Source organism: Ambystoma mexicanum, chromosome 7q, assembly GCF_040938575.1.
Source record: "Ambystoma mexicanum isolate Mex_15411 chromosome 7q, UKY_AmexF1_1, whole genome shotgun sequence".
NCBI lineage: Eukaryota > Metazoa > Chordata > Amphibia > Caudata > Ambystomatidae > Ambystoma > Ambystoma mexicanum.
Window position 1 is genome coordinate 703475585 of NC_090941.1, and position 24506 is coordinate 703500090.

General features: G+C 47.4%; 1 protein-coding gene across 2 annotated transcripts in view; it reads left to right on the forward strand.

The window, feature by feature from the left end:
- Positions 1 to 24506, forward strand: part of MICU2 (mitochondrial calcium uptake 2) — a 1758017-nt gene that overhangs the window by 1714800 nt on the left and 18711 nt on the right. For both annotated transcript variants that reach the window (XM_069640674.1, XM_069640673.1), the window contains exon 11: positions 19328 to 19485. In XM_069640674.1, the coding sequence (XP_069496775.1) occupies positions 19328 to 19485 (158 nt within the window). The remainder of the gene's footprint in view (positions 1 to 19327; positions 19486 to 24506) is intronic.

The window sequence follows — 24506 nt, forward strand, 5'->3', positions numbered from 1 at the left end:
CCCGAGGAGGAATGGCAAGAGTTATTGTAGGCGAACTCAGCTGCTGGCAACATTAAAAACCAAGAAGATTGGTATTGAAGACAAAGACAGCGTAAGTATTGTTCCATGGTACCGTTAGCCCGTTCTGTCTGCCCATCAGTTTGAGGATGATAGGAACTGGACATGCGATCCTCCATGAGTAGGGCAGACGTTAGTGCTTTCCAGAATCGGGATGCAAATTGCGAGCCCCTGTCTGTGATAATAACCGAGGGCAAACCAAAAAACCGGAAGACGTGCTTCAAGAACATATCGGCCAGATCTTTAGCAGTAGGAATACCTTGAGTAGGTACGAACAAGGCCATTTTAGTGAAGTAATCGACTACTACCCAGACCGTGTCGTAACCTTGGACAGAAGGCAGTTCGACTACAAAGTCCATGGAAACCATGAACCAGGGTCTGTGAGGAACCGGTAACGGTCGTAGCAATCCCATAGGTTTACTCTGTGTTTTTTTACATTGTGCACATAGGGCACACGAGGAGACGTAATCCACAACATCTCTAGACATCTTGGGCCACCAGCACCATCGTCGTAGAAGTTCCAACGTTTTCCTTTGACCCGGATGAGCTGCGACCAGAGAATCGTGACCCCAATGCAAAGCCTTGGTACGCGTTTCCTCCGTTGGTAAGTACAGGAGTCCGTTCATGAACGGAAGACCTCTTTTGACATCGAGATGAAGGTCATGTATCTCCCGGGAATGAAGATTAACCCACTCTAGTATATCCTTCTTTAATGTAGGTTGAACAGAACAACCACAGACTACATGGTCTGCCAAGAGAAGCGGTTTAGTGCTGTCTGAGTCGTCCTCCCCAGAGTGCAGACGGGATAAAGCGTCGGCCTTGGTATGGTCTCTTGCGGGTCTGTAGGAGATGCGGAAGTCAAACTGGGCAAAAAACGAGTGCCAGCGGGCCTGGCGGGCAGTAAGGCATTTCATGGTTTTGATGGCCTGTAGATTGCGGTGATCGGAGTAGACAGTCACCGGGTGTTTTGCACCAAGAAGATGGTGACGCCATGCGAGCAACGCGTCTTTGATGGCCAGCAATTCTTTCTCGGTCACCGTGTAGTTCTTCTCGTATGAGGCTAGTTTGCGGGAAAAAAACGCCACTGGGTGTTCCACCCCGGAATCTTTGCATACCTGAGAAAGGATTGCACCTACGGCCAAATTAGAAGCATCCGCCTCGATGATGTATGGCAGATCAGGATCCGGGTGCTGCAGGATCGTAGCCGTGGTAAAAGCCTCTTTGAGCAGATCGAATGCCCTCTGAGCCTCTGTGGTCCAGTGAAATGGAGCCTTAGGACTGGTTAGCGCGGTAAGCGGTGCCACCACTCTTGAGAAGGAGTGGATAAAGCGTCTATAAAAGTTTGCAAATCCAAGAAAAGACTGCAAGGATTTGTTGGAAACAGGTACCGGCCAGTCCAAGATGGCTTTTACCTTGGATCGACTCATTCTGACGCCATGATTGGTAATATCATACCCCAGGAATTCCACGTCCTGTGAGTGGAAGACACATTTCTCTGCCTTGACAAAGAGATGGTTCTCTCTTAGTCTTTGAAGTACCTTGGATACATGCTGTAGGTGTTCCTGTAAGGATGTAGAGTATATCAGAATGTCATCCAGGTAAATAACCACAAACTGATCCATGTAGTCACTGAATATATCGTTCATAAAGAACTGAAAAGTTGCGGGGGTGTTGCACAGGCCGAAGGGCATGACAAGGTATTCATATAAACCATGTCGGGTTTTGAAGGCGGTCTTCCACTCATCTCTTGCCCTAATCCTTACAAGATTGTAAGCACCCCTCAAGTCTAGTTTAGAAAAAACCACTGAAGAGCCCAACTGATCCAACAGGACGTCAATCAAAGGTAGGGGATACTGGTTTTTAACCGTTATGGCATTTAGAGCCCTGTAGTCAATGCAGGGTCTTAAGAAGTCCCCTTCTTTTTTAGGGACGAAAAACAAAGGAGAAGCAGCCGGGGACTGAGACGGTCGAATAAACCCAGTCTGAAGTGCTTTGTTGATGTAGTCCCTCAGGACAGCGTCTTCCTGTTTGGTAAGGGAATAAACCCGACTGGTAGGTGTTTTGGCTCCAGGAATCAATTCGATAGGACAATCGTATTGACGATGCGGCGGCAACACCTCAGCCTTGCCTTTGTCGAACACATCAGCAAACTGTCGATATTCTGGAGGTATCAATGGTTTAGGTGATGCCATAGTATTTATCCTGGACAACCCTTTGAGAAAAGCCAAGACAGGGGTATTATGAACCCCACCGGAATCCAGAAAGCAGTGTTCATTACAATGGTCCGAAGGGTACTGGATATGACCGGTAACCCAATCGATCACAGGGTTGTGTAGCTTCAGCCAAGATAGACCCAGAATCACTGGATATTGGGGTGCCGTAATTATGTCAATTACCATCTTTTCAGTATGACCATCAGGTAAGGTGACCGTTATAGGCATTGTTTCCTCCGTTACCAGACCAGAAGATAGTGCAGAACCATCGACCGTTTTAACTGACTCGGGTACCGGTTTAGTAGACATAGGAATAGATGATAGTCTGGCGAAAGCAATATCCATGTAGCTGTTCGTTGCACCGGAATCTATCATGGCTTGGGTCTGAACAGTGGTGTCGTTGAAGCATAAAGACATTACTACGGAAATGGAAGCAGTAAGTGACAAAGCGGAGTCCGTCTTGGTACCCGGCATAGGGACTCCCACTATTGCCGAGCTCTGGCGTTTCCCGGCTTTTTTGTTGGCCTTTTAGGGCAAGCAACCAGTAAATGCTCCGCTGAACCGCAGTACATGCATAGGTTATTCTTGCGACGGTTTTCTCGCTCAGCGGTGGATAATCGGCCCCGAATAGCGCCTATTTGCATGGGTTCGGGTTCGCCAGAAGAGGGCTGAGAAACTCCTGGAAGATTTGGTGAGGACAGGAAGGGTTTCTTTTCGCCTTTTCTGGCGGTTCTCCGAGCATCGATTTGTAGAACAAGATCGATCAACTCCATGTATGCTGAGGGTAAAACAGGGACTGTTGACAAGGCGTCTTTCAATTCCTCAGACAGTCCTTTATAGAAGAGTGCAGTCCTCTTATCGTCTGGCCATTGTGTTTCTGCTGTCAACTGGTTGAATCGTGCCAGATAGGCCACTAAAGTTTGGCTACCCTGTTGTAGATTCAACAGTTCTAAATCGGTGGCCTGAGTAGAATACCTCATGTCGAAAACCCTGCTCATGGCTGACAACAGCTCATCGCAGTCATATAGCAGGGGGCTATTGGTCTCCAACAATGGATTCGCCCATGCAGCAGCAGTGCCCCGCAAATGCGACAATACGAAAGCCGCTTTGGTTGTCAAATCCGGAAACGAATTGGGTCTACACAAGAATTGGAGACGACACTGATTAACGAACGTGCGATAGTTCTTTGGGTCTCCAGTAAACCTTTCAGGTGGAGCCAGAGGAAACTGGGTTGGCATCAACACCTGGACAGTTTCCCTTTGCGGTACAGACGCGCCTGAGGTAGAGGCAACAGGAACTGGGGCAGCCCTTCCTAGTGAGGAAGTATGTATGGCGTCTTGCATTACGTCCATACGATAGTGCATGGTGTCCTGAGCAGTGATCATTTCTTGCCTTAAATCAGACACCAATTGGGTGAGAACAGACAGAGGATCAGACTCCTCCAACATGGCTTCTGATTCTGTTATGCTTTGATTCAAGACAATTAAACAAAATGAACACCAGAGAATAACGCAAGGTTTGTAAAGGATACAGGCTGGTAGTAATAAAAGGATACACTCGAAGACTTCTTCCAACAGGAACGTCGGAGGTAGGATGTAGCGTATCAAAAGAGAACCTTCTAACTAATGTCACACTCTGACTAGTACGATCTACAGTCAGATAGAGCTATTGGTGGGAAGGGCATGAGTGGACCAAGATTCACCAAGCTGTAGAAAAAGAGGGGCTATTTAGAATTCTATTTGCAAAGTAGGACAATATGAACCTATGTTGTAAGCACTGACCTGTAGATGCAGCCAAGGAAGTCCTGGGAAGTCCAAAGAATCCAAGGAAACAACGGTAAGGGAAGGGTAGTGAGGGTTCTGACCCGAGCGAAACGAGGGCCGCACTAGAGACGGGTTGGTGCACACGCAGGAGAGCGTCCACAGTCCCGTGCACATGTAGAAGATGTGAGGAAAGTCTTGATCCTGGAAGGTATGCCCAAGCCGTAGAAGTTCGGTAAGTAAGGTAGAGCTGAGTCTTGGTAGACTGGAGCGGAGTAGAATGCAGAGTTGGCCTCTGCAAGGTCTAAAATGGAGCAGTCTGCAGAGCGGGACTCTGCAGGGTCTGAAATCGGTAGAAGCAGAGCGGGTTTAAGGTGTATCCTGGAAATAGGGCTGTGCGGCGACTCCGTCAGGAAGAGCAGAGGAGTGCCGTCTAGAGCACGGATGAGACCGAGCTTGAGGAGGAACTGGAGTAGCGGGAAAACTGCGTCGGAACGCAGGAAGGCAACCGTGCCTAGATGAGTACGGCAACTGCAAGGTAACAGTAGCAGAAATCTCCGATGTAAATGCCTTGGAAGGCAGGTGTCTGCGAGAAACAGCAGACAAGCTCCGGAACGCGAGGATCATAAACAACGATCAGAAGCGCATGTGTGAAGCTTCCGCTTCCTTAAATGGGGTCAGCTGACATGCGTACGCACGTAGACGTCACTGCGCTGGTCATGTGATGAGTAATTTAGCGATAGCGTTTCCCGGACAGCTTCCACTGAGTATAGAACGGTCTAGCCGTTCTCAAAGCTGATGACACCGGGAAACCGGAACGTGTAGGTGTAGCAATGGAGCCGGATGGGGAGGCAGGTATGACATATTACTAGTGGAATTAATCCCAAAGTGTATAGCCCATAGTGCTGTCCGCAAAGAAACACACACAGAGGGGCTGCATACTGAGTTCAAATAATTGTATTGAAAGAAATATACATTTACACAAATATCAAAGCTTGCTTAAACAAAGAAGTGTTGTCACAAAAAGAAGGAAGGAAGGAGGGAGTAAACTGGCTCCTAAACTGGATTAGTTCTCAAAGGAAAACAATAAACAGTAAGTGCACACATCAAGTTAACATATATTCATGATAATACAAAACTTATATTCTGAAAAAGTAGTGCCACATAAATCACACAACGTATGTCTAGAAATCAGGGTACATGTTAAGTTGACCTATATTAATTTCAAGTTGACATGTATTTGTTGTAATAGGAATTCTGAAAGGAATATGCCACACTACAAGTTGACATGTGTGTTATAATGAAGATTCTGAGAAACATATGCCGAAATTCAAATGCAACAATCAAATAAACGTTGGCCACGTCTCTAAGAGTACCAGTTTGTTAACCCTAGTGTTGTTTTTTGTATTCCCCCTTGCACAAGCTGTGTTTCGGCGGCAATTATAATTTCAACCAAACCAATGTGACTCATAGCTGTTCGTGATGGCCACCTTCTTCAGGGCGAAAAGACACAACCCCTTTTCCTTTATTGTGTCATTAAGGAGTAGAAACCTGAATTAATCTATTACTAAGAATGACGTCTTCGAGACAGCCATGAGACAGACCATCTTAACTGAGTCTTGAGGCCTTAACAAATTGAGAGGCCACAGTGCTTGTGGGGATTGCAGATGTTGCAGTCTAACCACCAGAACCACAACACTGAACACAGGACTTAATAAACCACGGCAACACAAGGAATTCACAAATTGCAACATGGCATGGGTGATCTATGCGTTGTGGTGCCCATGTGAACTTTTGTACATCGGCAAAATGGAGAGACCAGTGAAAGTATGCATCCGAGAGCACAAAAGCCGTATAAGAAACAGAGTATTAACATACTACTCAAACTCCATCAGAGCAGTAATTTACTGATGGACAAAGACAGACTCACAAGGGAGGAAACATGCTTGATCTTCCTGACTAAAAGCCACAAATTGGGGCTTAATGAGACAATAGACTGGCATCTAATTAACTAACCAGTGAATTGCTTATGTAGTTCTTTAGAAGCACCAGTGACTAGCTGGAGACCAGACATGTATCGATCTATATAAACCACGAAGATTTTTCAAATTGACTATTTCCAAATTCCACATGCACTATCACACTTTAATATAATGTGTGTTCAGAAAGGATCCCTACCAGTTCTAACCCTGTTGGTCCATGCAGATACGAGAATGCACTTTAGTCCATTCTCTAATCAGATGGCGCATGCTCGAGCCTCTATGCAGTGTCTGGTCCCAGGGCAAGATGACTATGGCTATCTGCTGCCTAAATGTTTACATCACATGATTCTATATCAAGTGAGTTTACTGGCCCGACTAACTTAAAATGGCCATAGATAGAGTTGAAGGACCCGTGAGAACGCCAATAACAAATGGCCGAGCAACCGGCAGTCTCCTTTGAAAGTAAGCACTCTAAATATTCATTATTCTTTTACCTGCAGAGTGTGACTATTGAATTTGTAGTCGCTCCCCTGAGTTTGCCGTATATACGTGTTTGCTCTGCCTTTGGATACAATACAGTGACCAATCTCTGTATATTGTCTGCCTATTGTTGTTTCCAGGGTTGACCGGGATGCTCTTCCTTTACCTGGAGTTCCCACTTGTTTTTTGCTCAGCTGCATACTGACCACAACAGCCCTAAGGTCATTGCTCAAGAAGGGTGTCAAGTTTCTATAGTCAGGAGTGCAAGAGTGTGTTTGAAGAAATTAAAGAAGGGATTGCCCATGCGCCCTCATGGGGGGGGGGGAATTCAATAGCGGAAGCAAGGCATATCTAACGGTGGATGGCAGTTTGTTGGTGCTGGGGACGTTGCTGACTTAATGCAATAGTGGGAAGGAGGAGCATGTGGTGGCGTTCACTTCCAGGCCACTCGGGGGTGCCGAGGTGAACTACTCTGTTGTAGAGAGGGAGGGCTTAGCATTGTTCTGGGCAATCCACCATTTCAAATTCTTTTTGTGGGTTCACGTTTTATTGTAAGGACAAATCACATACCCCTTATTCAGATGTTTTCGTGTGGCGGTTGGTCAAATGAATCGCCTAGGATTTCAAAATGGTTGTTGGGTTTACAATATTATGACTTCCAAGTTTATCTTCCTGGAATAAAAAATGTGGTGGCTCATTACTTGTCTTGCCTCCCCATGGGAGATGCCAATAGTGCGGAACAAGGAATGTTATCAAAGGAGATGGTGGTGGCCAGTGTCGAGCAGTGTGCTCAGAGCGAGGGAGAGTGGGAGCTCTCCGGTGCTGAGGTTGAAGTTCTTAGTATTCTGGCGGAATGGACTGTGGTGGGTTGGCCCAGTAGAAATGTGTTGGAGAGGAGGATGAGTTGTCCTTGTTAGGGGTGTGCGGGGGAGCTCAGGAGAGGGCTAAAGTTGGTTGCCTCCGATGGTATCAGAGGAAAGCTAGTGGAAATAGCCTATATGGGGCACTTGAGTGCGAATGACACTAATAGATTGTTGCATCAGATGTGCTGGTGGCCAATGATGGGTGGTTGCGTTGAGAGAGTAGTTAGGAATTGTAATGAATGTTTGGTCAGTGATGAGAGCCAAAGTGGTGCAGGAGACACCGCTCCTACCCGTCCGAGTTCCAAATCAGCCATGACAGAAAGTTACTGTTGATGTTATGGGTCCCATTCAGGGTCTAGTTGAGGGTTTCAAATTCATATTTGTCATGGTAGATTACCATTCCAAATGGATAGAATGGAAGGTGGTGAGAGGAGCTTCCACTGTGGAGCTAGTTAGATTCTTTGAAGAAGTGTTCTTCTGGGAGGCGTTTCCCATCGAGCTTGTCACCGATAATGGCTTTCAATTATTTTCTCAGAGGTTGTGAGAAAGTACCGGCTGCAGTTTTCCATTTTGCATGTGTGCAGCGCTCTTTATCATCCCATGGCCAAAAGTGTGAACAAGTTTCTTAAGGGAGGCATCCAGTTAGCCATGAGCTCAGGGTGGTCTTGTAGAATGGCGTTGAGTTACTGTACCACACCTCACTGTCTCCTTGTCTCTTTGAAGGGTCACCACCTGGTGCCAAATTGTGTCCACGGTGGATGGGTGTGCCTTGCTCAGTGGAAGTGGGCCGCAAGGAGGTTATGAAGGTGGTGGAGGAGGCTCAAAGGCATTATAAGAGGTTCTTCGGCGAGAGTCATAGTGAAGCACCAGAAGTTGGCTGTTGGTGATTTGTAAAAAAGGTAGCAGGCGCCCCTCTCTCGAAGGACGATGGCATGATAACCTGTCCTGTGGTTTTTACCCACTGTGAGTCCAGAGCCATCGCTTTTAGCTCACTGTACTTTTCTCAAAGGAGGAATACTCATTTGCATATCAGTCTTTGTCCTGCCCACAGTACTCTTGTGCAGAAACCAACACAAAACACACATAAGGGAGTATTGGACAAGGACATGGAGGCCCTATCCCCTCCAATGCATTTCCAGCATCACAAAAGGCATGGCTAAATCCTGGAGTAAAAAAACAAACAAATGTGGCCACTGCAAATAGCCAAAGGTGATGCCCAATGGTAACTTTGACAGGCACACGTCCCAGCTGGCCACTGAGCATAGCACCTGAGCAAGTTAAAGTGTGAGGCTTGTGACAAAAATTAGCTTGCCAACCTGAATACTCAGGACGTTGGAAAGGTTGCCTGGAGTCTTAATATTTCAAGCAACTCTTTCTCTCAGTCAACGGTTCTTGGCATCCATAACCCTTGGCACATTGACAATGGTAATAAATGGAGCTTCCAGACTTCCATCCTCCTGCGTCTGCCATTTACCAGATCCTTGTGGCACAAAGTGTAAAAAGTATGCATTAGTGAGCAAGATGGAGACAGGCAGGCTTTGACTGTGGCAAGGCGAGAAGTAAAATGGAACCAGTCTGTGAGATACCGGTGGTAGAAGCATTGTTACACCACCATTTTGTAAGACCTTTTCCAGGTGTTTCTTCGACTTCTAATGCATTGTGATGATAGCATAGCAAGGCATGCAAAAAGGAAAGAATGTGCCATCATCTGATATTTGTGGATTCAGGTTTGTCTGCCCATTGCAGTCTTTTACTGCTCCCTGCACTAACTAGCTCTAATTATACATTCCAAGACAAAATATGCATACCAACTAAGCCACCCAGATAGGGAAATTGAACAGCTCTCACAACAGACATCCAAACTTTATACTTCTACAACCAACTTCCATACCTCACCTCAAATGTATTCTAGCACCACATGCATACACAGCACTCTTTCGGATACAAATGCTTCTATGCTCTAGACACACAAAACCTAAAATGGCCCGCCATGCAGAGCTCGGGGTACTTCCACTCTGCATGCATGAACCCAACAATAAAGCTTCCTTGCATTTTCCCCTCTCTCACTACTAACATCACCCACCCCCCAATTCTTCAGATTTACCAGAACTACTGGAGACATGCAGATGACAGCGGAGCATGGTCTAAATCCCAATAACATAACAAGACTGATCTCTCTATGAGTATTGGTTTACAAGTGAGTTTCATAACAAAGCATGAAGTGCATTAGAAAAAGCAGGCCTGAATGCTATTTAAAGATTTGAGATATGTTACACTGTGTGTGTAACTAGTGGATGCTGGGTTTTTACTGTTCTCAACCCCTGTCACTGATCAGTATTTGTGTATATTGGCATCCATCACCCATATCACTGATTTCACTCATTCTGCTTGTACTTGTACTGTCTCGGGAGGATAGCTCAGTGGCAACGTCCGAACCTTGGAAGCAAGATGGCACGGAGCAACACATGTTCGATCCCCGGGTCCGCGCTTAGAAACATCTGGGTATTAAGTGCGTTATAAATAACCCATTATATCAATATGAGAAATGTATTTCGGCGGATTGTGTCCTCCGACGTATTCCACATCTTTGACATTGATTACCACAGCTGTGCTGCTTCGGAAAACTTTTTCGGCGTAGGTGTCCTGCGTCGATGACGTCGATACGCTCCTTCAAGGACCTCCTCCGACGGTTGACGTCATCGGATGTTATATGTAGGACGCACGACGGCCGTAGCCTCAGTTCTGCTTTTTCCGCGAACGTGTTTGCTTCAATATCTCGGCGTGCCTCGGTTCTCTCTTGTTGAATCGGTTCTTCTATTGTTGTTACGAGAAACATGTCTTCGTCTTCTGCTATCCCGAAGTCGGGCTTCAAGAAGTGTTGGGACTACGGTTCCAAGATGTCACTTACGGACCCACACGTCGTCTGCCTCTGGTGCCTCGGCGAGAGCCACACCACCGATGACTGCGACGAATGCCAGTGTTTGACGTCGGAGGCCTTGCAGGAGCGGAAGAAGAAGCTGTCGGTAGGTAGGGTTTCCAAACCCTGTAAGTCGAAATCCGCTGGACTTTCGACCGACGATTCGAGGGGCGACTCTGCGCGTCAGCGTAAGTCCTGAGGGTCTCGCTCTTCGAGGCATTCAAGGAAGCGCCGTCACCGGTCGGCTTCCCCGTCTGCGTCAGAGGACTCCGCCAGACGACGGGTGGCTTGTCCCACAAAACACTCATCGCCGGCCGAATGGGATGAATTCCGCTGGCAGATGATGGCAATTTTCGAATCGCAGGGCACTGTTCCTTCTGCGCCTTCGAGTGAAGCCGGCAGGGAACGCACTAGAGCCACCGCTAGCACGCCTTCAGGCCCGGGCGGTCGGTGCTGTCATCGGGAACCATCGAGGTCCCGATCGGACAAGGATGATCGCCACCGTGCCCGATCCAGGTCCTCGATGCCGTCGAGACCGGTGGAGCCTGTGAGGCCTTGTCCATCGATGGACACGTTCGGGGCTCCATCCTCGAAGCCGTTGTCGAAGTCATCTGCACCTCGGTCGACGTCGACGCCACTCCCATCGGCGCCCTCGACGCCTTTTGAGGAAAATTTGCCAAAGGTGCCCCGGAGAGCTGTGGAAGCTCAGAGAAAGGAGCTCAGCAAGTCTGTGCGGCCTGTATTTGACCCATACTCTGTTCCTCCTCCCAGGGAGGACTTGTTCCAACCCTTGGGGGACATTTCAGAGGTAGAGGAAGGGCTGATGAAGAGGGGCTTGTGCCTTCTGAGGTTCCTGATGACCTGTTGTCTGGTCATAGCCAGTTGGAAGACCTTCGTCAATCGTTACATGACGCAAGTGGGCTTGATACCTCCCCGGAGGTTGAGTTTGGCAGGCCTGGGCCTGGTACAGATGCTGACTCCTCGTACAGGCGCCTCATGTCAAGGGTGACGGAGTATCTGGGATGGTCGGCTCCACCTGTGGATTTTCTGCAGGGTGACCGGACGGATATCTTGGACCAGGGTCCACCCACTGACCCGGTGTTGCTATTTCATATGGCCTTACAAAGAAGGGTTTGCGGCGGCTTGGACTGCTCCAGAGAGTCTCCCGACAGTGAATAAGTCCTTGCCAAAAAAATGCTGCCCAGCCAGTGGTGACCCCTGCTACTTGTCTACGCACCCTACTCTGAAGAGGTTGGCGGTGCAAGCGGCTACGGCCCCAGCAAAGCAGGCTGCGTACCCTACAATCCCTCCTGATATGGACGATAAACACTTTGATGGTTGGGCGACAAAGGTATTTTATCTGGGGGTATGGCTTTAAAGGTAGCCAACTCTGTTTGTGCCCTTGCAAGATTCACGCACACTCTGTGGAATTGTGTGTCGTTGGCGGCTGAACATATTCCCTGGGGAGGAACGGGATGGTTTTCTTGCCCTCGTTCAGGATGGCAAGGATGCCATGTGTGAAACCGTTCAGTCGGGTCTGGACGTGGCAGACTGTGTCAGCCGGTCCATGGTGACGAGCACTGTGATGCGCAGATTTATATGGTTGCAGAAGTCGGGTTTTGCTTCTGATGTACGGTCCCAGCTTCTCAACATGCCCTTTGATGGTGTCCATCTTTTTGGCCGCAAGGCTAACGAGAGCCTTGAGAGGTTGCAGACCTCTAAAGCTGCAGCAAAGTCCTTGAGCACTGCAGTGCGTCAACCTCCTCTTTTTCGGCCTAGGGGACAGCAATGGAGGGGAGGTTCCTTTCGATACTAGTCTTCCTTTGGTAGATCGAGGGGAGCTGCCAGTCAAAGGGGCCACCGTAGGAGTACCAGAGGTGGAAAGCAAGGTACTCGAGGTGCCAAAGCCGCTCGGGCAGTTGCCTCCTTGCCATCAGGCACTGCCACAGCCGCTCAGTCATGAGGCCATGTCCCTTGGTTCGCCGGTTGGGGGAAGTCTGGCGCAGCATCTTGTAGAATGGCGTGCCATTACTTCAGATGTGTAGGTTCTGGAGATCACCACGGCTACTGTCTTCCTTTCCAGCAGAGGCCTCGCGACAATCCACCGGGGAAGCTCTCTTTGAAGCGTCCGGATCCGCTCCTTGCGCAGGAAATCCTATTCCTGCTAGAGAAAGGTGCCATAGAACAGGTACCTGTAGCGGAGAGGAATAAGGGATGGTATTCCCCCTATTTTTTGATTCCGAAAAAAGACCGAGGCTTGAGACCTATTATGGACTTGCGTGGTTTGAACAAGCTCCTCAGGAAGGACAAGTTCAAGATGGTTACTCTTTCTCAAATTCTCCAGGCCCTTCAACTTCAGGATTGGTTGGTGTCTCTCGACCTTAAGGATGCTTACTTTCATGTGCCAGTTCATCCCAAGCACAGGAAGTACCTGAGGTTCGTGGCTGGCGACTCGCATTTTCAGTTTCGGGTCCTGCCGTTCGGATTGACCTCCGCCCGAGGGTCTTCACCAAGCTGATGGTTGTGGCGGCAGCGCATTTCAGGAAAGGGAGGGATTCAAGTCTACCCCTACCTGGACGATTGGTTGATCAGGGCTGGCTCTCCCGAGCAAGTCCTGGATCATCTGTACGTCACCTGCTACTCCCTTCACAAGCTGGGCTTCGCCATTCTCCCTCCTTACAGAAGTCTCATGTGACACCTACCCAGCGGCTCCAGTACATCGGAGCAGTGCTAGACACATCCCTGGGGCAGTGTTCTCCTCCCCAGGTGAGGGCTCACCACATTCTGCAGATGGTGGACAAGTTTCAACGTGCCCAGAGTCTCCCGGCGTTCGAGTTCTTGAGATTGCTCGGCCTCATGGCATCCTGCATTTTACTCATGCCAGAGGCCAGGTTGCGGATGAGATCTCTGCAGTGGGCACTCAAGATGCAGTAGTCGTAGTTCTCCGGCAGGATGTCGGACCCCGTTCATATTCCGCCCTCGGTCGCCCAGGCCCTGCTGTGGTGGGCCGTCGAAGGAAATCTGTTCAAAGGGGCTCAGTTTTGGCAACCGTGGCAGGAGGTGACAATCATGACGGACGCATCCCTGCCAGCCAGCGGTCGTTGGTCTCCGTCTGAGTCCAGACTCCACATCAATCTGTTAGTTGCGGGCTGTCAGGCTAGCCCTGAAGACTTTTCTGCCGTCTGTGCGGGGTAAGAATGTCCTGATTATGACGGACAATACAGTAGCCATGCACTACCTCAACCAAAAGGGGGGGGGGCAGGGTCACTCCCACTGTGTGAAGAGGCAATGCTGCTCTAGTTCTGGGCCATCCAGGAGGAAATTTCGATCTCGGCAGTTCATCTGGCCGGAGACGAAAACGCGGCGGCGGACGCTCTGAGCAGGCAGAGCACGGTCTCTCACGAGTGGGAGCTGGCTCAGGAAGTTCTTTTGGAGATCTTTGCCCTTTGGGGAACCCCACATGTGGATCTCTTCGCCACCAGTGTCAACCGGAAGCGCGAGAGATTCTGCTTGTGGGAATTTCCTCCAAGAAGAGCCTTAGGGAATGCGTTTGTAGTGGAGTGGTCCTTCCCACTGCTGTACGCGTTCCCTCCAGTCCTCGTCATTCCGCAAGTGTTGCAGAGGTTCAGTTCCCGGATGATTCTCATTGCTCCGGCATGGGCCAGGAGAGCGTGGTACCTGGACCTTCTAGACATATCCATCTGCCCTCCACGTCGTCTTCCCTACCGAGACGATCTGCTCTCACGGGAGGGGGGGTCAAGTTCTCCATCCAGGGGTCAAGTCTCTCAGCCTTCATGCTTGGTACCTGAAAGGCTGAGATATAAGGATGGGACCTCCCTGAAGACGTGATGGAGGTGTTGCTTTCGGCCAGAAGGCCTGCAACGAAATCCCTGTACCGTTGCCGTTGGAAGAAGTTCTGCAACTGGTACAGGGTACAGAATGTGGATCCTCTCCAATGTTACATTCCTTTGGTTTTGTCTTTTTTGCTTTCTTTAGCCCACAAGGGCCTGCATGTGGGTACCATTAAGGGTTACCAGGCGGCGCTGTCCATATTTAAAGGCATGGTCTAGTAAAAAATGTTATTTAAAAAATAGATAGTCAACATAAAAAAAAATACTAGGATTCTCTTTTTTAAAACTTCCTATTTAAAATTCGCAAAAGCAAGCACGTGGGCGCATCCGTTTTGTGAAATGGATGCCCTCCTGTGCTGGCTTTTGCTTTTGCGGCGCTAATGAATGAAAAGCCAGCCAGCTGTAGTAAACAAAAGCTACCGCTGGGTGGCTTTCCCTTCATTAGTGCTGTACGCGGAGGACGGGGACCGGAGACCAGAGCAGGAAAGCTGCAGCTGAATCTCGGTAAGTGCTATTTATTTTAAAAAAAAAAATGAGCACTAGCTGCGTTTTTTTTTCTAAGTCTTCTGGGCTGGAGGAGCCCGGAAAACTTAGAAATAAAACCGCAACTTTAAAAACGTTGTATTTATGTTTGCGGTCGCTTTTGAAGCGACCGCAAACATAAATACAACGTTATTGTGTTGGAAAACGCTGCGGTTTTTCTTTCCAAGTTTCTCAGGCTCCTCTGGCTCGGAGGAGCCTGAGAAACTCGGAAACAAAAACCGCAGCGTTTTCCAACACAACCGCGTTGTGTTTCTGCCTGAATCTGCTTTCCCATTTGGGGCTCTCGGGCTCCCCATGTCTTCTGTTCTGTGTTTTCTTGTACTGTCTCTATATGTCTCTGTACTCTGCTTTGATCCCTCACTCTTATTGTGTGTGTCCTATTATTTACCTCTGTTTCCTTCTCACTTTCTTTGTTGCTCTCTTATGTAGCTCATTGGTCTCTCTTCCAATTGCTCGAATTCCTGTTTTGGATTGTCTAGGACATTCTCTGTTCTCTCAGCCTAGCCTCACACCTCCCAATTTGTTCTCCTGTATTGCTTCGGTTCGTGCTCTTCCTCTCCTTTTTGTCTTTCGACATAGCACCAATAAATATTCAAAAAGCTGAAAATGTCTTTTCCATTTAAAAATCTAGTGCAGCTTTACCATTGAGTGCTCCCTGTCTGACCAGATGCAGCACTTGCTTGAATGCAGATGCTTTACTAGCACTGCATGTCATTACAAGAGTAGCAGCCCAGATGAGATGTGTGGTCTGAGCCATTACAAGTTTAGCATCCCTCATGGAATGCGGCTGTTCTGAGCCATTACAAGTATAGTAGCTGTGAGAAACCTGATGGTCTCTCACCCGCTAGTTCCCAGAGATCTGTCGTCCAGGTTGCCAGGACACGACCATCGCTATTGGATCCAGTTCCTGGGGGTGGACCCGTGGGGGAGGATCACCTAAATGGGGGGTTCTTCAGGAAGTGGAAGTGTGACACCGAAGGGTGCAACGGGATACCCCCTTCCTTGTAACCCCCTCTTCCCCACACTAGCCGTAGGAAATTTAGAAACTCTACCCCCTCAACCCCCCATTTTCCAACACAAACACTTTCTTACATCGTGAAAGACAATGGACTAACACCAGAGCCGTTTAACTGACATGTCCCAATACAAGGGTCAGGCAGAGTCAGGCAATTGACAATAACGGCACACACCTGACCGATTGTGAACAGAACCAGTACAAACCATCCTATTGTGGAAGTACTGGTAGGGGTAATTAGATGGCCCCTGGGTCTGTTTTTCGAGGGGGCACTGTGCAGTCCCCCCCTCGTCGAGTTTCTGGCTGGTGGCAGTGGTTACCACGCAAAATATTCCACCGGAATATTTCCTATGGGATTTTCCCATTCATTTTAAATGCACCACTTTTTTGGTGCAATGTTAAAGATACCGCCGGGTTATTTATTTAATATTTATTCCCCGGTTGGGTCTTTTTGCCAGGACTCGGTTTTAAAATGGCGTTCGTGTTCGCCTCTGTAACTCCAACCCAAGACGAGCCCTTTGTTCCACTTTTGGCGGACTTCTGCACAGAAGCCTCCAAAAGTGGTGCCACTCTGTCTGTGTCTACAGGATGTGTGGGAGGGGGAATAGGCACCCTGGACTGAGTTGCCACGGCAACTCAAGTCGCACTCTTGTGTGATTGGCCCAGTGGTGAGCCACCCGGCTCACCACTTAGCATGTTTGAGTGACAGCTAGGATTGATGAATGGGGGTTTTCTGCATAAAAGCAGGGCTTTGGGGACTGGGACTTCAGAAGTCACCACAGGACCTAAAGAATCCGAAGAGGGAGAAGCTGAGCCGACCTGCAACAACATCACCACCGGTGGAGCCCTGCTGAACCGACTCACCACTTGCCAACGACAGAGAAGATCTTCTTCCTGGAGAGTCTTCTTCCTTTCAACTGGTGGGGTTAACCAGTTCGCCCTCTTTTCGCCTTCCTGCATCGTCTCGTGGTCGAATCACCCGTGCCAAGCACCCCGGCGGCCGGATAGCCACGCTTCACCACTACCGCAAATAAAAGGGTAGTACCTTTTAACCGGGAAACTCTGCTGCTGGTTTCTTCCCTGGCAGTGCAACGACCTCCAGCTTTCCTCCACGTCGAGATCTTCTCTTCCCCTGGACGAAGCACCAACTTGCAACCGCTGCCAGGAACAACTGCCCCCGATGGAGCTTTCTCACCATTTCAGGGACTGTGTCCCGTCTGGTCTCCCTTGCAACAGACTGTTCAAGGTGTCCCGTAAATCCTTGACTCTCTATCCTGGGGTGACCTGGGACCTGTTAACTAACTTTTCTGAACTGATCCAACTCCTTTTTGAACTATCTGCAAAGACTTTTAAAGTGTACTTCAACTGTGTGATCTTGGGCACATTCCGCCTTGCTCTCTCCAAGATTGGGCCTGGCCTATGAACCTTCTTTCTCTACAGTAGACTCTGCCTTTCTTGACTTGCTGTGGTTCTTTTAAAAGTGTTGGTATTGTGTGCTTTCCTAATTCTGCCTTTTCCCTCCCTTTTTAAATAATTATTGGAGTGCCATCTTGGTTAAGCGCTCACCTCTGTATTGATAATAAGTGGTGTTCTTTTCCTAAGACTAGTCGAATAATTAATCAGGGAGGTGTATATATTTTTAGTGACTGTGTTTGAACTTGCTTGACATATTAGTGCCAGTGTATTTTTACAAGTGTGTTTTTAAATAAATAATTATATACTTTTATACCCAAGCTCTGGTCAGTCTTTGCTTGTACTACTGTATTTTTGTATCTAATGTGTATACTCTATATACTGCCTAACTCTTCTTGAGAGAAGTCTGACTGCTCAGCCACAGCTACCAGGTAAATCTGTGTGGTACAGACTGCTACCAATAAGGTTTACTGCCAACACCTGTAGTCTTAAACTTTTTTCAGTGGTCCCTAAGGGAATTGCACAGGTTTCTGCCTAACAGGTCCCCTCCCACCCCCTAATTTAATTCAATACCCCTACCCAACCTCCACACCCTCACATTTGGGGGAAATTTGTTGTTTTCCATACAGGGTTTTCTAACTAGCAGTAATGGGATTCAGTATTGTGTATTGATGACACTGTTCTTGCTTAGTACTTTAGCTCGCTGCAGAGAATTCCAACACATGTTTGTGCTTTGTCATTACAACAGCTCTGTTAAGAAATTGAGGTACTGTCACAAAACACAGCAGCCCTGCTAAGAAATGTGGGCATGATGCAATCAGCCCTGCTGTGAATAATGAGCATTGTACCATGACATGCGTATAGCAGCTCAGCTCATAAATTAGACTATTTTTTCTGAACATATAGTAGTCATGTTGAGAGGTACCGGTGCAATCTGTGCCACTGAAAATCTAAACAGCACTGCTTCTATCTGCATCCATTATACCTGCTAGCGTTGGGTAGGTGGTCAGAAAGGGAGCTAAAGTAAAGTTCAGACCACATACCCAGCTATTCCGTGCTCTCTAAGACACCAAACTAAGTACAGTGCCCATTTATGCATACACATGCAATCTTAAGACAAAACAATAACACATCTCCATATAGAAAACCAAATTCTTTTCCTTCTCACAAATGCCAAACCGCTGCTTGCTGGGTGGTTTTCCTAAAACTTCAAGACATTAAATGCAATTAAAGTGCTTCTGTGATGAAAGGAAAATAAAGTATGAAGTGCCCATTCTGCTGCAACTGTGCTGCTTCTATTTAAGCTGAATAAAACCGAGGGAAATGAAGCAAAAATAAAGCTCTAATTTAAGACAGTTTTCATTTTACACAAAAAGGTGTGCCCTAAAGCAATGTGAAAAGCATGTTAGTGATTCAACATGCTTTAATAACACTGTAACCTACAAAATGCAGGCAGTTGAACAAAGTGAACAAAACACAAATTCCCTTATGCATTACTCAAATAATTATCTTGATAGAATTATTAACAGAGGAGAGTGTTGAAAAAATAAACAGACCAGGACTCATTCCTATTGCTTCTTTCAAGGAACTGTGTGGATTGCTAAAGTAAAAAGTGGATTTGCAAGCTGCTGCTGTCCAGGCTGTCACCAGGGAACTCCATGATTTATGGGGGTAAGCTGTACGCAAGGAAGAATTAAAAGGGCCATATTGACAAGAGTTCTGTGTGTAAAAAGGCCTCATGCACACCTTATTTGGAGGGCTGGGTCCACATTTGGATTTTTAGTGGTTTGGTAGTTGTCTCATGTTTTCTCTGACAGTAATACACAATGGGGGTGGGGGGCATTGATGGAATAAGAGTACATGAGGAACTTTTACTGAAGTTTATGAAGAAAAAGAATGGCTTTACGTTTAGCATGTTTGAGATAAACTATTCTTTGCATTTACATTATTGCAGCCTTGACAGAAAATTTACAGATTTGAGAATGTAATAGATTTCACTTGTGGAGATGGTTCATTCAAAGCAGGCTGTGCATACATTTAAAATAAAGCTGGTGGAAATATGCACGTTATGCCTTGGACAAGAAATTAGTGTGGACAATACAAACTGTAATTATCAAGGTACTTTTCTTTATGTCGAGGAAACACAAAGGTGGTGATGTACAGTTTTTTCAAATTACAATAAATAGTGGATTTAAATTGTAACATCTGCAATAAACTATTTTGGTTTCATTAGCGGAGTTTATGAGAGCTGTAAAAGTTGCAACAGGACAAGACCTTTCCAAGAATGTTCTGGAAACCATCTTCAAGATCTTCGATTTAGATGGAGACAACTGCCTTAGTCATGGAGAGTTTCTTGGAGTTATGAAGAACAGACTGCATCGTGGATTGAAGGTAAGGAATGTGGAGTATGTTTACTCAGGTTTTATGAAAATGTTCTGTCAGCACTCTTACTGACACTATAATGTGAAACCTTTATTTTTGGCTATTAGGTGGTGCTAAAGCCAAAACTATTGCCATTCAAATAAGAGCTTTAACATAAGAGCTTGAAATAGGGGCTTTGAATGTAGGTTTGTAATGCGTTTCAATGCAGGTGACATATGTGGATCGATGTATGAAGTTTGGCTGTGTGTCCCGCCCATTTAGCGCTCATTGCAAAGTAAAATCTATAGGGTTTTCCTCCCATTCCCACCCATTTTCCCTACAACTACACCTCTTTGGCTGAATTTGTATTGTGTGGTGAATTTGTCAGCCATGTTTACTTCCAAAATGGCAACCACTATCTATTAATGTTATTTAAAAGTTATTTGACTTGATTGATGCTTTAAAATATATTTACTTCCGCTTTCAATTGATGCTACACATTTCACAGTATTATTTAATTAAAAATAAACAAGGTAGTGTAATAGTTATGTTTTGGTTTAAATTGGCTCTGAAAATGTGCAAAGGAGTTAATTGTCGGTGGTGGCTTGTCTTACCATGGCGCTGCAGCTCAGGAAGGTGTCCGTTAACCCACACAGTGCCCCCAAAGCTCGTCTGCATCTGGCAATTTATTCTCTGATGAATCTTGCAGTGATGCTCTAGTCATGCTCTGCAGGCATGGACACATGGGCGTAGGACATGGGGGACAAATCCCCCCACAATTTTAAGTGGGGGGGATGTAATGTCATTTATCCCCCCCAGAATATGTGTTTAGTGTGTCGTGCAGGGATCTGTTTTTGAAGTGGGGGGAGGGGCTGCTTATTATGTAAGATGCCCTCTCCCCCCTGCCCCCAAAGCATGGGGGCAATACCCTGGGGGCAGATGGGGGATCATCTGCCCCCAGGGAAGGGGGGCAAACAAAAACAAAAAGATGATTTTATTTTAAAACAATGTTTTGGGTGGGGTGGGTGTGGGTTGGGCCACTAGCCACCAGGGATTTTTGCAAGGGGGATGGCCCTCTCCCCCCCACCCTAAGTGGATGGGGCACCTTATGTAGCCCTCCCTGGGGGTAGATTTCTGCCCCTAGCAAGGGGTACATGAGATGCCCCCATCCATTTGGGGTGAGGGGAGAGGCCACTGCAAATATTGGCAGAGCCACCCCGCCCCCCAAGCCTGGGGCAGCACGTTTTGCCACCCCCCTGGGGGCAGATGGTCACACACATGTGCCATCTGCTCCTAGGGAAGGGCAAAACAAAAATATATATATTATAACTTGTTTTGGGTGGGAGCCCACTAGACCACCAGAATTATTTGTGTTTTGAAAGGGGGGGTGGCCCTCTCCCCCCACCCTAAGTGGATGAGGGACACCTTATGTAGCCTTCCCTGGGGGCAGATGTCTTCCCCTAGGAAGTGGCTCATGAGATGCCCCCATCCATTTGGGATGGGGTGAGGCCACTGCAAATATTGGCAGAGCCACCCCCCAAGCCTGGGGCAGTACGTTTTGCCCCCCCCCGGGGGGCAGATGGCCACACACATGTGCCCCTCTGCCCCTAGGAAAGGGGCAAAACAAAAATAAAACAAATTAAAACTTGTTTTGGGTGGGTGTGGGGGGCCATTGAACCACCCTGGATGTTTTTAGTGGAAAGGTGGGTGGCCCTCCCCCCCCACCCCAAATGGATGGGGGGCATCTCATGTAGCCCTCCCTGGGGGCAAATTGCTAACACAATCTTCCCCTAGGAAAGAGGCAAAACAAAAACAAAAAATAAAAAAAATAACTTGTTTTGGGTGAGTGTGGGGGTCACTAAACCACCATGGATGTTTTTAGTGGAAAGGGGGGTGCCCACGGTGTGTCTTCTTTTCGGAAATGCATGGGGTTCTCTGTTTTCCTTGGTGGCTTCGACACCCTTGGCCCAAATCTGTAGGTTGTCCACATGAGCAAAATCTGCTTTGCCGAAAGGCTTGGGGTTATCAGTGGGTTAGCCTTTTCCCTTTGCGCCAAGGTAGGTGCATCCACACATGTGAGGTACCGTTTTCGTCGGGTCACCCGTGGGAACGCGGGAAGGTAGGGCATCTGTTGTTGGCGGTGTGTTTCGGTGGGTGGGCAGAGGGAAATGTCTCTGAATTTTGGTGGAAAAAAACACAATTTTCAGACATTTCACTCTGGCCACCCACTGAAACACGCCGCCAACAACACATGTCCTACCATCCTGCGTTCCCACAGGTGTCCCGACAAAAACGGTCCCTCACATGTGTGGGTGCACCTACCTGGGCGCAAAGGGAAAAGGCTAAACCACTGGTAAACCCCAAAGGGTTTGGGGAGACAACCTACAGATTTGGGCCTAGGGTGTTGAAGCCACGAAGGAAAACAGGGTACCCCATGCATTTCCGAAAAGAAGACACCCGTGGGAATCCACAGAGGTCTGACTTGATTGAATCGCCCCAGAATGTATTACCCACAATCCCAGACAAAATGAAAATTGTGTTTTTTCCACTAAATTTCAGAGTTTGTCAGGGATTGTGGGTCATAAATTACAGGGCGATTTGCGCAAGTCAGACCTCTGTGGATTCCTATGGGTGTCTTCTTTTCGGAAATACATGGGGTTCCCTGTTTTCCTTCGTGGCTTCGACACACCTAGGCCCAAATCTGTAGGTTGTCCACATGAGCAAAATTCCAGAAAATCTGCTGTGCGAAAAAAGACTTGGGGTTACCAGTGTTTTAGGCTTTTCCCTTTGCACCCAGGTAGGTGCATCCACACATGTGAGGTACCGTTTTCATCGGGAAACCTGTGGGAACGCGGGAAGGTAGGAATGTGTTGTTGGCTGCGTGTTTCGGTGGGTGACCAGAGTGAAATGTGCGGAAATTGTGGGGTTTTTTCTGTCATTTTCCCCGATTTCCCCCCAAACTATGGAATCTTTCCCTACATAGTTGTTGCATGACCTGTGCAAATCACCCCTTCCTAAACTTGGAATATTGTCTACTTTTCAGAAATATATGCCTTTCTGGCTTCCCATTCAGCTTTCCTACCCTTTACTTCCATTCCGTCCACGCATGTCCTATTGGACAAAAAACGCCAAAATCGCCTACCTCTCACAAAACGGCTGATTAGCATATCAAAATGTTATTTTGGTTTCTGCTCAATCTGTTCTTGAAAGCCTGGAAAATGGCTAATCCAGCACAGCAAACCATTTGTTCCTAGCTCTTACAAGGAAAACACCACAGGCTTCTTTGTAAAACATTTTATTGGCATTTTCTGAAAAAAAAACAAATGTTCGCCTTTTTGGTTATTTTCTCTCACCCCCTTACAGCAAATTAGGATTCCTGGGTGGCGTTACGACCGCCTACATGTGGGAAAAAAGGGGCCAACTTTGGCCGAGATATCTCTTGTAACAAAAAAGTTACAAGGGATTGAATGGCGACATACCGAAATCACCAAAAAAGGCCTCGGCACTGGGGGGAAATACCCATGGCAGTTAAAGGGTTAAGACGGTAAAGCCCCAGAGGAGATATAATTTGTAAAGTAGCTCAGTTAGTTAACTCTCCAAATGCGGATTGTGCACAGGAATATGTAACACCTGTGTTCAGCACCTGGCTTAATCTTCTGGTGTGATAATAGGCAGAGTGAATGCATTCGGCTTCCGATGCAGCACCATTTCCCAGGTCAATTGGTTCAGAAAAAGTGGTGGAAAACACTATTACTGTCGCTTTTTCTAATTGGCCAGATTTTCGTGCATTTTCTTGGTGGAGTTCGGGAGCCGAGTGGACACACCAGGACCCCCTGTATTTCCCGCTCCACCAGACAAATGGGGCCTTACTTCCAGCATGGATTCTCATGCTGGAAATAAGGAAAGGGATTCCTCTGGGATCTGCTTGGAAATGAAACCTGGTAGAAGCGGGCGGAGTCCAGAGGAAGCCATTGTCAATTCCGCCAGCTATCGCTAATTGCTTGAGGTATTTACACTCTTCCAAAGTGGAAAAGCAATATGATTTCACCTGCCTTTTATGCTAAAATCTTCCATTTTGTGGCGGAAAAGTAAAAATGTGCGCCAATGTAAGTGGTCCACTCCATACAGTTTACTTTGCGCCTTGATGCTTGGGGGTTTTGCGTGATGCTACACATGTAATAAATAAATAAATACATTTAACATGACCCCAGATAAATGCCAATTTGTGATCAGAATGAGTGAGCATGGCATGTCGCTGGTAAGAGGGTGGCCTGTGCTTCTTGAGTGCGTTGGCAAATGCCCTTAATTGCCATCTCGCGTTAAGCAGGTGCTGAAACCCATCAGTGTGGATTGTGCAATAGTCAGTTGACAGAGCTATTTCAAATGGCCAATTTCGCTCTTTGGGTGACATTGTCCAAGTGGGAGAATGTTGCCCAGCATGTGCCACTTTCTCTGCGGAGTGAATTGTGCCCACCCGAGGAAGAAGTGTGAAAAACCCACAAGGGCACTCAGCCCTGCTCCTTCTGTGTGTGTCTTCCCCATAGGGCGACAGATGCCGACTCAGACATGGGTAAGTCTCAGGTGGCAAGCCTGTACCCTAGTTGATGTGGCAAAGGATTCCAGACTTCTGAGGCTGATAACATTAGTAGCATTGAGTTACATGCCACCTGACAGGTATGTGTGATAAAGTTGCAAAGCAGAGCTGTTAGTGGGCTAAAGCAGGAGGCAATGTCTGCCCACCCTGAAAGGGTACGTACAACCAAAAGTAATAGGCCCCTCCCCCCATCATGGCTGTAGGGGCCAGGCTCCAAAGCAGGGCAAGAATGCCCTCCAATCATCCATGCCCACGAGTAGGGTACCCCTCATGCTCCAGGAACTCTATTGAGCAACCGCTGTGCTTTCCAGGTGATACTAACATTATTTAAAGCCAGAAGTCTAAAAGGTAATTGCTTAATTGCAGCTAGAAATTAGCTCCTGGGGTGATCAAAATGTCTTAACCAAGTGTGACATCATCCCCTTCCTTTATAAGCAATATGTGTGCTCTTGCATTT